The 17,345-nt window shown below is 46.8% G+C and overlaps 2 protein-coding genes across 4 annotated transcripts in view; both read right to left on the bottom strand.

Annotated features, from left to right (window-relative positions):
* Positions 1-1,411: 1,411 nt before the first annotated feature.
* On the bottom strand, positions 1,412-10,831 carry LOC143321712 (fibroblast growth factor receptor substrate 2-like). The gene is made up of 7 exons (XM_076732273.1): positions 10,404-10,831; positions 7,442-7,530; positions 7,270-7,361; positions 5,876-6,062; positions 3,592-3,726; positions 3,105-3,268; positions 1,412-2,926 (listed from the first exon to the last, which is right to left on the bottom strand). The coding sequence occupies exons 3-7, from the start codon at positions 7,333-7,335 to the stop codon at positions 1,871-1,873; spliced, it is 1,608 nt and encodes a 535-aa protein (XP_076588388.1). The 5' UTR covers positions 7,336-7,361; positions 7,442-7,530; positions 10,404-10,831; the 3' UTR covers positions 1,412-1,870.
* Positions 10,832-10,938: 107 nt separating this feature from the next.
* Positions 10,939-17,345, bottom strand: part of ptprbl (protein tyrosine phosphatase receptor type B, like) — a 28,680-nt gene continuing 22,273 nt past the window's right edge. For 2 of the 3 annotated variants that reach the window (XM_076732270.1, XM_076732271.1), the window contains 11 exons: positions 17,122-17,199; positions 16,661-16,678; positions 16,497-16,578; positions 16,182-16,272; positions 15,968-16,044; positions 15,694-15,828; positions 15,309-15,431; positions 14,790-14,953; positions 14,453-14,588; positions 12,778-12,898; positions 10,939-12,691 (listed from right to left, as the gene is read on the bottom strand). In XM_076732270.1, the coding sequence (XP_076588385.1) occupies positions 12,669-12,691; positions 12,778-12,898; positions 14,453-14,588; positions 14,790-14,953; positions 15,309-15,431; positions 15,694-15,828; positions 15,968-16,044; positions 16,182-16,272; positions 16,497-16,578; positions 16,661-16,678; positions 17,122-17,199 (1,048 nt within the window). In that variant the 3' untranslated portion in view covers positions 10,939-12,668. The remainder of the gene's footprint in view (positions 12,692-12,777; positions 12,899-14,452; positions 14,589-14,789; positions 14,954-15,308; positions 15,432-15,693; positions 15,829-15,967; positions 16,045-16,181; positions 16,273-16,496; positions 16,579-16,660; positions 16,679-17,121; positions 17,200-17,345) is intronic. The other variant, XR_013077233.1, reaches the window with a different exon arrangement.

Here is a 17,345-nt window from a genome sequence, read left to right as displayed (position 1 = left end):
TAAACCTCTGCACGGAGAGACGCTTCTGATGAAGTCAAACAGTTTAACTGGTCAGTGAACCAAAGACCCAAAACATTTGCAGTCCAGATAACTGAGTTCAGTGAGTCCACCAGGTGTGTGTGCTCATCTACAGGTGGGCTCCATCATCATCACCAGAGCGGACATCTTCATCACTGACCGACGCCTCCAAGGAAATGTCAAAACATGAGAACGTCCTCCAAAAAAACATCCAACTGATAACCCCGCCTCCAGCACACCTGAGATTACCTGAGACAGACAGACAGTTATAGGTCTGAGGTGAGGTCAGAGGTCGTCTTTGACATTAAAACCAGAGATGACAGAACGTCTTCACTGATGACTGATAACTGAAGTTTCTACATTTTTCTTATTTGATCTTTTTTTCTATAGTCTCAAACATTTTTGGTTGATACATTTTTAAGGTTTTTTACAAATATTTATATATTTGATTGCTGTGTTGATACTTCATGTACTTAAACTGTGCCTGCTCAGTGTAAATGTATGTTTCCCCTGTCAATAAAGTTCTTTTGAACTGAGACAGACAGATGGAGACACAGGGACAGTCTATATCATGTGAAACTAAAGATGGACAACATTCCTGTTTCTGTGACCTGAACACCAACATGACATCGCATGTGAGAGGTCATGTGACCCACGGCAGTTTCCTGTTTTTCATTGTGTCGTCGACGACGTTCATGAGCTGCAAACTGATTGGTTCGGTTCAACAACAGCATAAGTAACAGCTGGAAATGAAGAAGAAACAGCTAGCTTAGCATAAAGAATAGAAATGGGGAATCAACTATATTATCTTAGCATTAAGAATGGACATAAAGAAACAGTTAAGCTTAATAAAGACTGGAAATGAGGAAACAGCTAACTTAGCTTAATGTAAAAACTGGACATTAAGAAACAGCTAGCTTAGCTTAGCATGAATGGAAATGGGTAAACAGCTTCAGATGGTCTCTGCGCTGTCGCTTCCTGGAGTGTTGACATTGCTATTGGGTCAGGCAACTGATGGAAATTAGCATTCTTCCCGTTTCCTCTCTTTATGCTAAGCTAAGCTAAGCTAACCGTCTGATGGCTTCTACGACAGCTGAATTTTCACTGCTTGTCCAGTGTGAACATTCAGATACAAACACTTTGGATTTCAGACATGATGTCGTGCTGATGCTTAAATTCAAGAACTGACCAATGAGGCCAGCAGGACAACAAACCTCTGCAGAAATGTGACGCTAGCTTTCCCGATCTGAAGGCTGCCTGTTGCTACAGACACTCTGTAGCCGTACCTGTACGTGGCGTCCCATCACCTTTGAATGAATCGAGTGTCCCCGAACATGCAGCCAATCATCAGCTGAGACAACGAGACGGGACACGAGGCCTCTTCTCCACCGAGTACAAATAAAAACAGACATTTATTGTGCCAGAATCTACTGTACATATTCAGAAACATAATGTCGTGTACCATGTCGTCCTTAGATACTGAATTACAGCAGCATGTAGTGAATCATATAAAAAAGGCTAAATGGAATGCTTTGTTCAGTAATACTGATTTGTACCATATAAGGAGGAGGAATGCGGCCCAGTCTTATTAACATCAACCCGACGCTCTGCAGAGTGAGTCATCATCAGAGGTATTACATCACCATAGGAATAAACTGCTATATGGCAAGTACCTAGGTTCATTTGTGATGGTCTACCTGAACAGGTGACCACACAGGAAGTCATTATCTCATGTAAGACTTGGTCAGGTGGAGTCTGTCGCTGCGTCTCCGTGTGGGAATATAAAGAAGCTCCGTCCGAGCGCCGTGTTAGCAAACAGCACGAAGGGTTAACAGGAAGTGGAAGGTGCGTGTCACACAGTGCTTTTGGTGGGCAGCTCCGTGCTGTTGTGTCGCGTCTTGCGTGACGTGCCGTCGTCTCGCGGCCGGGCCTTCTGCAGGTTGGACATGGCGGCGGTGCGCTCGATGTCGATGAGGGCGTACAGCTCGGTGCGGCGGGTGGGGGTGGTCGGGGGCAGCGGGGAGGTGGGGGTGCGGGGCGTGTGGGGGTTGCTGCCATCTGAAGCGCCCTTGTTGCCGCCGCTATTGTCCATCTCCACCTCGATGTAGTTGAGGGTTTTGGGCGGCTCCGAGTGGCCCGACAGCGGCGGCCGGCGGAAGTCGAAGTTGAAGATGGTGGGTCCGTCGGTGCGGCGGCGGGCCGTGTCGGGCCGGTGGGCGCTGAGCGGCGCCGTCACGTTCTCTGTGTTGACGTAGTTGTGTGAGGACTCGAGGGCGGCAGACAGAGGGTGGGAGTACGAGTGGTGCAGCAAGCCGTGGTGGGGCTGGTGGTTGTAGCCGTTGAGCGATGGCGTCTTCAGGCCGCTGCAGCCGTTCTCCTCCTCCTCCGAGCTCGGCTTCCTCGCCTCCCACACCGGCGGCAGTGCCGGCAGGTTCTCGTAGTCCAGCAGGGCGGTGCGCCGCTGGGCCGAGTTGTTGACATTCTGCAGGTCGGGCGTGAGGGGGGGTGGGCGGTGGCGGCGAGGAGCTGTGGAGGGATTAGAGGAGGAAGAGGAGGAGCCGTTGGAGAGTGAGGGGGCCGGCTCAGCCTCGGCGGGGGCCTCCGTGTGGCCGTTAGTCTCTTGGGGCTCCTCGGCCTCCTTTGCCTCCTGCTGCTTCTTCTCCTTCTCCATCAGCTGCCTCTGAACGGGGGTGGGGCCGAGCACGAAGCGGACCCCTTGAGGCTCCAGCAGCACCTGCGGCTCCGGCTGGGCGGGCGGGGCCAGCGGCTCGGTGCGGACCCTCGGAGGAGGCGGGGGGGTCGGAGGACACTGAGACTGGGGAGAGGTGGGACTCTCCAGAGGGGTGGTGACAGTCAGCGGACTGGGTTGGTCCTCCAGTAGCCCTGTGGTGTTCACGTAGGTGTGAACCTGCACAGGTGAGACCACAGCAGGTGTTATTACATCATTCTGACATCAGATATCACAGGTACAGAAACACTCGAACACTGGACAGAACGTTCAGCTCAATCCAAACAGACCCAGGCCTTTAATTGAGACATCACGAACAACCGGTCTTAATATCAGGAACAGGAAGTGCGTCTCTCACCGCCTCATCAGCCACCAGCAGAGGGTGTGTGGACTCTTCCCCCACGGAGGGCAGGCGGGTGCTGGCCACAGACGGGTGACGGGTGGAGGGGTGAGATGGAGCCTCACCCACAGACGGGATCCTGGTCACACCGTTAGGAACCGTGGGCACCGAGTAACCCAGAGCTAATGAATGAAAACACACACACACACACACACACACACACACACACACAGTTTTTAGTTAGTGTTGCACAGACTTTAGGATCATTCCTCCAATCAACGTCGAGTGTTTCACCTTTTGTTTTCACCTTCTTTGTTTGTGTCCATGTGGTGTTTTTTATGTACAATGACAGAAGTCAGCACCACCTCTGAGCATCTCCACCTTCAACTGCAGTGGACCAATCAGTCTCACACACACAGATTCATGTGTTTGACGAGCAGAGGCGAAGCTGCAGGAGTGTGTGTGTGTGTGTGTGTGTGTGTGTGTGTGTGAGCTCAGTGCTTACCTGCAGGAGTGTGTGCTGCCTGGTGGTTGGGCTCCAGCACCGCCTCCTCCACCACGCTGATGCTGTGGCTGTGCATCACCTCCTGCAGCATGTTGAAGATCTCTTCAGCTCGAGAACATTTGAAGGCAAAAATACCTGAAAACACGAAGAAATAAAGACTCAGAAAGACACACAGTTCACAGTTCTTCTGGTGTTAATTCGTCTTCATGTATTTTCTGAATTAGAAGATTTTGCTGTGGTGAAATAAACATTTAAATCTCCCTGAATTGGACCTTTTCCTCATGTGGATCACCATCACTGTTCAGCACTTTAAAGGTGCTGGAGGACAGCGGTGAGAACAAACACGTGTAACAGAACTGGAGTTAACTCGCGGTTGGATGTCTTTACCAACCGTTCACGGTGGAGTTTCCATCCATGTCTGTTCAGACTCATAGAAACTAGCAGCGGCTCAGCACTGCTGCCCCCGGCTGGGATCCAGCTCCCAGCAGCCACTGGGAGTCCTCCCCCTCCTCCTGAGGCCCATCTGGATTCCAGTGCAAACACCTTCATTCATTCAATTACAGGAAGTCACCACCAGGTGGCGCTTCTGTCCCAGAAACGCCCACATTCCACTGCAATCTTCATGTCATTTAAACAGAAAATCCTCAGAACGCCTTAAAAACTTGATGTGTTAAGGTGGAGCTTCATGAACTCTCTGAAATGCGACCTGCAACTGATTCTTAATTATCCGTGTTTGGTTGGAAATTTGGGAAACTTCTTTTGACTTCTTTGTGTGAAACATTGTTCCAGGTGTGTGAAGCTGATCTTCTGTGTGTTGACGCTGTCACGCTGATGGTAACGATCGTTTTCCAGGACAGGGATCGCACCACGGACAGACACGTTCCTCTCTGTGCGATTCTGATTTCAAAGAGTCTACGGGGATAACTTTACATGTTTTAACGTCACGATGTTACTGCGATCTCCAGTGCGACCGGCTGTGAGCTCCAGCTGCAAAGGTTAAACATTTCAAGTCACTTCGTGTCCATTTTATCTGGACAGTGCAGCGTTTCATTTGAAGAGAATGCTACCAAAGTAAAACAGTACTGTTAGCCAGCGCTAACGGGCGCGGGGGCTCGACCCGTTTGAGCCTCCATTCGTTGTTTTGACCCCTGCTTCTCATCCGTCATCATCCATCTCTGTCAACAACACCCAACGTCTGTCTGAATCACAAAACTTAAACCTCTGCAGGCGAAACAAGTGAGCAACCACGCCAACGCTAACGACGGCGCCAAGCACGCTAACCAATTTAACACTATTTAAAAGAGGAGGAGAAAGTGCATTAAATCTTCCTCGGTGTCTAAACGAGGAAGAGCCAAAGAAGGACAGATTCACGCCTTTACATGAAGCTAAAAAATCTGCTCCTGAGTGATGTGTTGAATAAAGGCTAAAATAAAGTTATGATGTCACAGAGGTTGACCTTTGACCTAAAAAGCATAAAAATAAAGTGTGTTCAAACTGTTTCTGTGCGTCTTCACAGCCTGTTCATCTTTCTTCTGACGTGACTCTTTTGTTTACTCCCAAACGAACACATGAAGAAGAAGGACGTGTGTTTACATGAAAACCTCTCGTTATCTTTCACCATCTCACTCGTGAAACCAGAGCCGGCTACCGACTCACCGGAGGAAGGTCGAGGGAGCCGTGTGGTGAGCACGTGTCGTCAGCCTCGTCTACATCGATTCATCAAGAGAATTAGAAGCAAACTTTTCAAGTGTCACAAAACAGTAAAAAAAAAAAAAAAAAAGCAGCAGACCACGTTTCCATCAACTGGTTTGGTAAAATAAACGAGGCTTCGTGAAGCGCAGCTTCATCAGACGGCGGTGATGTAAACTGTGTCGCTCACATGATAAACAACAGAGGAAGTAAAGGTCGCACACTGGAAACAAAACCGGCTGTTTGTCGACTGCCAATAAACCTCCAAGAAGAAGAAGAAAAACCAGCCACCTCCACCAGAGAAACGTGGAGAGAGAGGACGTCGTCGTCGTCGTCGTCGTCGTCTCCTCCTCCTCCTCCTCAGTGCAAACAGCTCATCCATCATGTCACTTAAACGTTGGCTTCTTCAGAACTCGTTCAGAAAGAGTTTCCACCTCCATCAAGACATTAACTCTGATTCAAACGAGGCAAAATCCACCTCAAGTGATTTAAAAACCTTTTGAATTTGTCTGTTTTTTAACGGCACACTTCAAACGCACACTAAACTCAGCTAACGGCAGGAACATGTCCCCCGCTCGGTCGCTCAGGAGGTTACCTTGTCCCGTCTGGCAGCGGCGGCCGCTCTCAAACGAGAACAGGTTGGAGTCGTAGCCGTAGCGCCGCAGGCACAGGTAAGGCCACCTGACATCGTCCCGGCGATGGGTGTGGAGGACAAGCTCGGCGTCGGTCAGCTCCATCACACCTGAGCCCAACTCGTTCCCATCGTCGTCCACGTTGATCACCTGGACAGGTACATGCAGTCAGAGGCAGGTTACACAGTAATGTGTGTGTGTGTGTGTGTGTGTGTGTGTGTGTGTGTGTGTGCGCGCATGCTCTTTGAAACGTTTGTCCAGAAAACTGTTGTTGTTGTTGTGGAAAGTCGTCTTCTTCTGTTGTTCTTGTCTTTTTCAGGAATGTTAATATTTTTACCAGGAATTCTTTCAAATGAAGCTACTTTAAGACATTTTGTGGGATTTGTTGTTTCAGGCTTTGATGAAGTATTTTATTTTTATTTTTTAAAAAGTTTCTGAGCTTAAATCTGCAGCCTGTTGTCCACCTGTCCGCTCAGCGTCTCATGTCTCTCTCAGGTCTGTCCCAGTATTTGAACATCTGCTCATGAAGAAGACACGTCTTGTATTTGGAGCTTTTCTCCAGTTTCTCTGCGTTAAACGTGTTTTTCCTTTCATCCAGCAGCTGCAGACAGTCTGTGGTTTGGTTTTAAGATGAGTTTTGTTATTTAAATTATCATGTGGTGTCACTGTGTCGTGTAATCCCGTGTTCAGGTGTGACAGGACAGTTGTTCACAGTCCCTGAGGGCCTCTGTTCTGTTATTCAGCAACTATTACGTTCTACTAAAACTAAACTTTCAAAAATGATTTTAAGTTATTAAACTACTAGACTTCAGAGTCAGCTATCAATCAGTCACAAAAAACAACTATTCAGATGACAGATTCATCATTTCACTTTGGTTTTTCTGTCTTAGATCAGAGCGAGGTGGACCGACATTCCACAGATTAAATCATTAATCGATTAATCAACAGAGCGAGCGGCAGATTAGTGATGATGAAAGTCTTTGCTGGCTGCAGCTCCACTTCACTGAACACTTTACTGTTAATTAGTCAGAGTTATTCTTCTACAGCAGAGAACAAACAGCTCCACCCTAAAATAAACTGCAGAGCAGTCAGTGATTAAAGTCAGGACGGCGGTGTTGGCGTCCTGAAACGACTTCCTGAAACGGCCCTCCGCTCGCAGGCGGAAGCGTCGGCCGAACCGGAGACGAGACGCCGGGACGAATCTCTCGGAGACGAAGACAAACACTTTTGGAAAGTGAGAAATGGGGCGAGTTTGTGAAAGCTCCCAACCGTCACCGGTGAATAATCCAGGGTGTGGGCTGACAGACGGCGAGCGGCTGCGAGGGCGCTGTCGAGGCAGGCCGAGGCAGGAACTCACCTTGAATTTGCTTTGATGATTATCTGGAATTGACTCTTTCTCTGGACAGCTTAAGCAGCTACCCATGGCTTCTTCAGAGCACCATCTGACGTCTGGGAAGCAAGAAACACACATGTTGAGTGAGAGCAGCGGGAAACTGGAGCGAAGGCGACGTGGGCGAAGGCGTCCTCACCTAGATCCTGCCTCCAGTAGCCCTGGTTCCATCCTCAGAGCCTGACGGACTCTCATGCTTTAACTGGCGTGTAAACATGAACAGCAGCTCTGCAGACACACAACATGACAGCAGAGGTAACACGGCGATGACGCGTGAAGCCTTCAAACGCCGCTCACGAGCGTTTCCGTCCACATAAATCCTGTTTTTCATTCACAAATCCAAACAGTCTCAACAGAAAAGTGCTTTCCCGACAGTACTCTGAATTTTCTTACTTCATGGTTGTTTTGTGAGTATTTTTTGGTACTTTAAAGCTTTATCTGAACTCTAGACCTCTCACACTTTAACTACTGCTTTTAGCTAATGTTTTACATTAATGGTACTTTGTGTTTTTTCACTTTGTTCTTCAGTATACTGTACTGTGTCCACGTGTGTCCATTCATAACTCCACATCACAACAAATAAACCTTTTTAAAACGACTAGCGCTCGTCGTCCCGTCTGTCCTCGGCCAGCTGACGTCCTCACAACGTTGACCGTGATGGAGACTAAGTTAACTGAAGTGATCGAGGATGAATCCAGTTTCTTAAAGTCGTGTTGAAACAAACAGAAACTTGAGTTTTTAATCTTCCAAAGTTACTGTTCAGCGTGAAACGCCCTCTTTTATTCACTATTTTCACTGTTCCAGGTCTACAGATAAACATCAATGTCAATCAATCTGACAGCTAATCAATTCTTCACTCAGTCTGTGAAATATGTTGAAAAATGTCCACAACCCAAAGAGATTCAGTTTCCAGGAAATTTGACACTCTGAAGAAACTGGACTTATTTTTCACTGTTTGTGTTTAAAGAATTCTTTGATTATCAGAATCATTGACGATCATTTTCCTGTCGATCGACTCTCACAATGGTGTCCAATAAAGTTTCAGTGTTCGGTATGAAACTGTGTCTTTGTGTACTGAAAATGACTTTAACTCATTTTCATTATTGATCGGCCTGCTGATTGTTTTCTCACTTTTTTTCTGGTGTTTCCATTCAGAGATTTTAGGCGAACACTGACAATGCTCATAAAACCAAATGAATGAAACGTACTTGGCGTCACTGTTTGCATGCTGTTTTAACGTGTCGTATTGTGGGAAGCTAATTTATCATTACGTCTGAAGGTAAAGGAGCTGAAATGATGTGATCAGTCACCAAAAGTTCTGATGGGATCAATGTTTCTGTGCTGTGAGCGAATTATGACGCCTTCAGATGTTTCATTCAATTAAAACACAAATACATTCACTTTATAATAAACATGAAAAAGGCTGTGAATAGATTTTACTTATCAGCAGATTTTTCTTCTCCATCTTCTCGTTTCATCTCTTCGTCATGTGGTTTTTAAAAACATTTTTAAAAAGCAGAGAAAAGTATGCAGAATAATTTCTTCATGGTAACTTCCCAAATTATTTTTGTCCTTGAGTCAAAAACCCAGAAATGTTTAATTCCCTATTATGTAAATCCTCATGTCAGAAAATCTGGACCAATCAAATGTTTTGGATTTGTTATCTGAAAATCTACCAACACGATTAATCAACTATCAACAAAGTTAACGATTCGCTTTTGGTCGACCAATTATTTGATTCTAGTGATTGATATCTAATCGTTTCAGAGCAGATGAGGCAGGTTACAACTATTCTGACCATCGTTTAACTGTTTGTGAAATGATTTCAGTAAAAATGACAAATATTCACCGTATTCAGCTTCTCACATGTGATGATTTGCTGTTTCTTCATCACAAATGACAGAAACTTTAACATCTTCTGGTAAAACACTTGAAGTCACCTTGAACTGTGAGAATTTTTCACCTTTTTAACATTTGAAAGACTGAACAAATTAAAATAATCAGATTAATTGAGATTGAAAATAACCATCAACCTGTTTCTTATAGGTCTGATACAATCAATCGATTTGGTGATCAAAAAAGAGCAGATGAGCAGAATTACACGTTAACCGGCTCCAGTTTTACATGACAGTGAACTGGATCTCTTTGGGTTTTGGACATTTGAAGACGTCCTCCTGGACTCAGACAGACTGGTGGACATTTATCCCTCTTCTAACATCTTATAGATAAGAAAGGAAATCAACTGATGGATAAAATAATCAGAAACTTGTTCGTTAAATTAATGGTGAGTCACAGACAGATGATTTTTTTTTAATTATTCAGTCCAAAAAACATTCAGTTTTTTTAACAGAGAAAAACGTTTCATGACATGAACTGACTCCAGTTAGTGTTTGTACTTAAATTCATCCTTTTTCTCTTGAATCAATGATTTTAGTTATTTCTGAAAGAGAACTAGACTTTTGGAGACTTTGGACAGAAACAGCTCGTTAGCTCGGGACATTTGTCATTATTGTTCATGTAAACTACAGAAAATAACTTAGAAAGAAACAGTCGATAATGACAATACTGGTTATTTCCAGGCCTGCTGAAAACAGCTCGTGGAGTCGCTCGTCGGGTTTAATGAAGTGTGAGGAGGACACAAAGGGACAGCCAGATGAATTTTCACTTTCTGTTAAAGCTCCACACTCACTGCGTGCTCACAGATGTCGGTTAACCATGTTTGGGTGTTTACAGCAGGGCAGCTCTGGCTCAAATAAACACACCAGACACCAGCAGCAGCTGCTGGATTAACGCTAACTAACTTAGTCAACTCCCACAAGTTTGTACAACTTCACTTTAGCTGCAGCTACGGCAGCGGAATAAGTTCCTAATTAGCTGGAGCGAGCTTCATTCTCCCACTGTGGTATGATGATAGTGTAATGGCAGCTAGTTAGCACAAAGCTAAGCTGACCTATCTGCTGGTTGAATAAGCTAACACTGATTTCAGCTACCTAATTAGCTCCCAGGCTACAGTTAGCGTTCCGAGAACACACCAACGCATTCCGCTCACTAGCCACTCTCTAAATGTGAATACACCGGTGGTTTGATGAAGCCATACTTACGAGGCACAGATAGCGTGATGAATTACAGCGTCCAAACTTTCCGGACATTCACTCAGCGGTGAAGCAGCTCGGATTTGTCCCGAAACGACGCTGGCCAGTAAACCAACAAGCCAGCTAGCGTTAGCCCGCTGCTACACCAGCAGATCCTCCATCTTTCCTCTGCGCTGCTAGAGCGCCAAAAAAACAATCACAACTTCCTTCAAATGTGTCTACCGCTCGTGTTTGCGCTCGTGAAACAATGAAAAACGGTTTAAATCCATCGATAGTCCTTCGTGGTTCACTGTGGGGCACGAGGGTCCGTCCAAAAGCACTTTTTTTTCGCCGAAGACCAAGTTTGCTGTGGTCGGACCGTCTTTCTGCTGCTAGCCTGTTGGGCTAAATCACTGCAACTTGGCTAAACTTCCGAGAGTTCCAGGCATCAGCAGTCTCCAATGTGGTGAAGCCCCGCAGCGGTGCGCATGCGCGGGCCGTGTGGTTTGGGATAGCCGGGGCCTCTCCCAGCGGAGACATAATGAATGACTAACAGAAAGTCATCTGAAAATACATAATTACTTGTTTTATTCAAACACCCACAAATATGCGTCATCACATGTCCCATACAGTGTAATTTATATGAAGCCAAAGAATGAAGCGTTACAGAGCGACAGGAGCGTCCGTCATGAAGCATTCCTTCACTGTGAGTTTACAGTCATGTCGGAGCAGGTAAGCATCGATAATGGATGAATAATCACACATTTCTACATCTTCTCTGCTGTTTAATTAACTGCTCCCACATACACTGTGCTCTTAAAACTAAAGTACAGTTAATGCTGTGGTCATAAAACACAGAATGCACATTTAAAATGAGATCTTTCCTATATTTAAGGTTAAAAAAATACCGTTCACTGACAGAAGAACCTGCCATGGCTGCACAACATGACAACATGAACGCAGCCTCATGAAGAAAACATGTTGTGATCATGAGTGACAGACTTCTACATGAACATTTTAGTTTGTGCTGTTTTTCTCTGAGCTCCTCTCATTGGTTGTGGGCTCTTACCTTGTGCTGTCGATCAAAACTGATCAAAACACACAGTTTAAGTCCCCAAAACTCTGAATAAATCAAACCTACAGATGATCCAAAGTTGAGCTGGGTCATAATGCTTCAGTCTAGGTCTCTTTGCTTCACTTCACAGTCACACTTTGCAGACACTACTCAGGGTTTACACTGACCACAGCCTGCAGACACTACTCAGGGTTTACACTGACCACAGCCTGCAGACACTACTCAGGGTTTACACTGACCCCGCCTGCAGACACTACTCAGGGTTGACACTGACCCCGCCTGCAGACACTACTCAGGGTTTACACTGACCAGAGCCTGCAGACACTACTCAGGGTTAACACTGACCAGAGCCTGCAGACACTACTCAGGGTTTACACTGACCACGGCCTGCAGCCACTACTCAGGGTTTACACTGACCACAGCCTGCAGCCACTACTCAGGGTTTACACTGCTCAGCCTGCAGACACTACTCAGGGTTTACACTGACCACAGCCTGCAGACACTACTCAGGGTTTACACTGACCACAGCCTGCAGACACTACTCAGGGTTTACACTGACCATGGCCTGCAGCCACTACTCAGGGTTTACACTGACCACAGCCTGCAGCCACTACTCAGGGTTTACACTGACTCAGCCTGCAGCCACTACTCAGGGTTTACACTGACTCAGCCAGCAGACAGTACTCAGGACACAGTCTGTACTGAAGCCTGCAGACATCTTTAAATCTATACTTTTATTGGTATGTATGGTACTAGCTATAGCACAGTATTGGTAGTATTATCGTAGAGTATCAGGTGACTCTCGGCCATGTTTACTGCACATGAATAAACTTTTAAAGGCGTCCTGATGGCTCTGTACACCGTCATCGTTCTGAACGGTTTATCAAATGTTCGTATATTGATTATGCAGACGGTCAATAACTGCCCCTGACTCAGTGACTCATCCATTCATCATGAATCACCGCATGTCATCATCATCATCGTCGTCATCATCATACAGTGTTCAGAGAAGCATGTGATCGACTTGGCAAATATCATAAATCACAGACATAAATTAAGAAGCAGCTGTTAGAAATATTAAATATGAACCGGTAGAATGAAGCATATGTACATGAATCCAGAACGTTCCATAAATAATCTAAAGTTTTCTCAGCTGATGTTTAAGGTACAGAGAGCAGAAGCAGAGCGGCCATGTTTCCCCGCAGAGCTCAACGCGAGCTCTATCGTCTGGTGCACAGCGTCTCTGTGGAGGAAGGATCGACACGTTTGATTATCAGCCACGTCTGCTGTCTCTACGTCAGCCGCAGGTGTAGTTCGACAATCACTCACGTCTTTGGCAGGTGTAGTTCACATTCTCGTAGACGGGACAGAGGAGGTACTCCTGCTCGCTGCGGAGCTTCCTGGCTCTCAAAACATCCCAAACGCACTGATGGAGGTACGAGTACTGACACTGTGGAGGAGGAGAAGCTACGTCACATCAGCACCGAGGACAGGAGCTACGTCACATCAGCACAGAGGAGAGAAACTACGTCACATCAGCACAGAGGAGAGAGAAACTACGTCACATCAGCACAGAGGAGAGGAGCTACGTCACATCAGCACAGAGGAGAGAGAAGCTACGTCACATCAGCACAGAGGAGAGGAGCTACGTCACATCAGCACAGAGGAGAGAAGCTACGTCACATCAGCACAGAGGAGAGGAGCTACGTCACATCAGCACAGAGGAGATAAACTACGTCACATCAGCAGAGAAGAGAAGCTACGTCACATCAGCACAGAGGAGAGGAGCTACGTCACATCAGCACAGAGGAGAGAAACTACGTCACATCAGCACAGAGGAGAGAAACTACGTCACATCAGCACAGAGGAGAGAGAAGCTACGTCACATCAGCACAGAGGAGAGAAACTACGTCACATCAGCACAGAGGAGAGAAACTACATCACATCAGCACAGAGGAGAGGAGCTACGTCACATCAGCACAGAGGAGAGAGAAGCTACGTCACATCAGCACAGAGGAGAGAAACTACGTCACATCAGCACAGAGGAGAGAAACTACGTCACATCAGCACAGAGGAGAGGAGCTACGTCACATCAGCACAGAGGAGAGAAACTACGTCACATCAGCACAGAGGAGAGGAGCTACGTCACATCAGCATCGAGGAGAGAAACTACATCACATCAGCAGAGAAGAGAAGCTACGTCACATCAGCACCGAGGAGAGGAGCTACGTCACATCAGCACAGAGGGGAGAAACTACGTCACATCAGCATCGAGGAGAGAAACTACGTCACATCAGCACAGAGGAGAGAAACTACGTCACATCAGCACAGAGGAGAGAAACTACGTCACATCAGCACAGAGGAGAGAAACTACGTCACATCAGCACAGAGGAGATAAACTACGTCACATCAGCATCGAGGAGAGAAACTACGTCACATCAGCACAGAGGAGATAAACTACGTCACATCAGCACCGAGGAGAGAAACTACGTCACATCAGCACAGAGGAGAGAAACTACGTCACATCAGCACAGAGGAGAGAAACTACGTCACATCAGCACCGAGGAGAGAAACTACGTCACATCAGCATCGAGGAGAGAAACTACGTCACATCAGCACCGAGGAGAGAAACTACGTCACATCAGCACCGAGGAGAGAAACTACGTCACATCAGCACAGAGGAGAGAAACTACGTCACATCAGCACCGAGGAGAGAAACTACGTCACATCAACAGAGAAGAGAGAAGCTACGTCACATCAGCACAGAGCAGAGAAACTACGTCAGATCAACAGAGAAGAGAGAAGCTACGTCACATCAGCACAGAGCAGAGAAACTACGTCACATCAACAGAGAAGAGAGAAACTACGTCACATCAGCACCGAGGAGAGGAGCTACGTCACATCAACAGAGAAGAGAGAAGCTACGTCACATCAGCACCGAGCAGAGAAACTTCGTCACATCAGCACAGAGGACAGAAACTACGTCACGTTGACGTGGAGCTACCTCAGTCTGCACCATGTGCGATCGGTGGAGTCGCAGGTCAAAGACGGAGCCGTAGATATCCAGCGTGTCCTTGGTGTCCAGCTGCTGCAGGACTCGATCCAGAACGATGAAGGTTCCTGTGCGACCCACACCAGCACTGACACACAAACACACCAAACTCCAGTCAAAAAAACCTGAATTTAACTGAACGTGAATAATTTTAAGGGTTCTGTCTTGTGAGAGGCCGATAAACTCTGGAATGAAGCGGCTGCACATGTAACCTGCCCTCTCTGTGGACTTCAGGTGGAGTCAGCTGACGTATGTGTCCTGTTGTGTGAGTTGTTGTCATGTTATTTACCTGCAGTGGACCACCGTGGGTCCAGATCCAGGACTTCTGTTGACGTAGTCCCGGACAGTCCGGACGAACTGGATGAGGGACTGAGTGGTCTCTGGGACTCCGTGATCCGGCCAGACTGTGTAATGAAACTGACGAACCAGCCGAGTGAAGCTCAGCTGCTCCTCCTGACACACACACACACACACACACACACACACACACACACACACACATGTATAGAGTGATAAAGGGACATTTTCACACAGAGACCCAAACCAAAGGACACATGACGTGACTGAAGAAGACTCATTAATTAATTAACCATGAGATTCATGTTCAGAACGAAGCTGCTGTTCAGACCAACAGGATAAAAAGCAGAAATCTGATGAATTACTATTTATTTTAATTAATGACACACAAGATGACACAAATAGAAACACTGATATCTTACAGGTAAATATTTCTTTGTCTGTTTGTTAATAATAATAATACATTGATTTAATAATGAGAGGAAGACGAGTTGCTCGTTTTGTGACGTACGCTGCAGATGCTGAACTCTCGTATGGTCCACTCAGGCAGAACAGACTCGGACAACATCTGGACGATCAGGTCTCCGTAGTACAGAGGATCCTGATCGAAGGGCCAGTAGTGGTCACACTTCACCTGGAGGAGGAAGAGGAGAACGGGAACATGTACGGAACCACAAACACTCACACTGACACGACCTGCTGCTCTGAAAAACTACGTAATTAACCTCCAGACAAAAGCAGTAAGATCACGTCACATTAACTAGAACACGGAGTCGTCGAGTGTAACCAACTCTCACATTAACTGACATCTTCATCAAACTACATCACGTAGAAACAGAAGATGAGAGACAGAATCAGCCGTCACGCAGACGACAGATGATGACTCTCGTACTCACTCGGCCTTTCTCCACACACTGAGTGACCATCACGATGTTGTGGACGTTCTGCTCCCAGACCATCTTCCAGAAATCGTCTTTGGTTCCTGGCAGCGGACCCTGCGTGGCGATGTACTCCCGCCGGAAGTTATTCCCCTGAAAAAACACACGCAATAAAAGGACGGGAGCAGCTCGTCAGTTTCTGTGTGAAACATGTCAGACGTGGAACACACAGCAGGAGCCGAGCGTAAAGGTGCGTTTACAGCGTAAAGTTTTACAGTACATGTTCCCTTACAGGGATGTAGCTGGCGTTGATGTAGTCGGAGCTCGGATCATCATCGACGTAGGACAGCTTCACCCTCGTCGAGTCGTCTGAACACAGAAACCAGATTCAGGAGGATTTCATGCACTGATGGGCGATACGAACAGGTGATGTGTTCATGTGTTCTTCTTCTCTGCATGTGAACGTGTGTTCTTCTTCTCTGAATGTGGACATGCGTGTCACTCACAGGGCAGGATGTTGTTGTATCGGTTCTTGCCGCGGTTCTCCGGCAGCAGAGCCGAGTCCAGAGGCTGATTACGGCCGACGTCCTTCAGGTCCTGATGGGAAGGAAACAGCAAGACAATCATCTCTTTAAAAAAGCAGCATTTTTTTCCCCACAGTGAAAAGGAGGTGGTGGAGTCCTTTCAGCCCTGAGTTATGTCTGCAGGCTTCCTACAGCTCCAGCACCATCCACCATGAAGGCAGAGCAGACTGCACTGTGTGCGGCCTGTGCTGGGAGGGACGTTCGCTCGGCCCGTGTGGAGAGGACAGTCATTCTCACCTCGTACTCCTCTGACAGCAGGTAGTTGGAGTCGGCCTGCAGCTGGTTGTAGTGACACTCAAAGTTCTGGATCTTGATGGGACTGAAAGGCACAAACATAAACTTTCCATCGAAAACAAAATGCTAAAACAAACAGGGACAGAGGAGACGTTTGGATTTCTCACCTGGAGATCCGACGGTTACTGAGAAACAGACGGAGGGACAGAAGTCAGTGATCCAACACGATGAGTAACACGAAACAAACACACCTCAGATCTAATTATCTATCTACAGCCACACACACACACACACACACACACAAAGTGTTTCAGAGGGCGTTACTCTGATGACACAGACACGTCAGTTACATCACTCATGACTCGGAGTTTCAGCTGTTGGACGTTACGTAACATCTTGTTGCTGGCTGCTATCATTTGTTGTTGTAGTACTTGTAGTAGAAGAAGTGTTAGTGTTCATCTCAGTATCAGTACTATTGTAGATCAGAGGGAAAGAATTAGTCTTATTGCCAGTTTTAGCATTAATATTAGTATCCATGACAGTGTCAGCATTAGTATAAGTATCAGTGTCAGTATTAATGGTAGTAGTAGTAGTAGTAGCTGTAGTAGCAGCAGCAGTATTTTCTTACCCTCTGCCTCCCAGGTGAAGCCCTGATGTCGGCCCCTCTCTCCTCACGCTCATCCTGACTGCGGCTCTCTCTTCGACACTGAAACACAGTCATCACCTGTTGTTAATGCAGGTGAGGAGGAAGGTGGAGGTGCTGCACCTTCACAGAGGAGGAACACACCTGCACTGCTGTCCAATCAGATCAGTTCAGAAGACAAAGACAGAAGAAGCCCGGCCCAGAAGAAC

This window comes from Chaetodon auriga, chromosome 6, assembly GCF_051107435.1.
Source record: "Chaetodon auriga isolate fChaAug3 chromosome 6, fChaAug3.hap1, whole genome shotgun sequence".
NCBI lineage: Eukaryota > Metazoa > Chordata > Actinopteri > Chaetodontiformes > Chaetodontidae > Chaetodon > Chaetodon auriga.
This window is presented reverse-complemented; position numbering and strand designations above follow the sequence as displayed.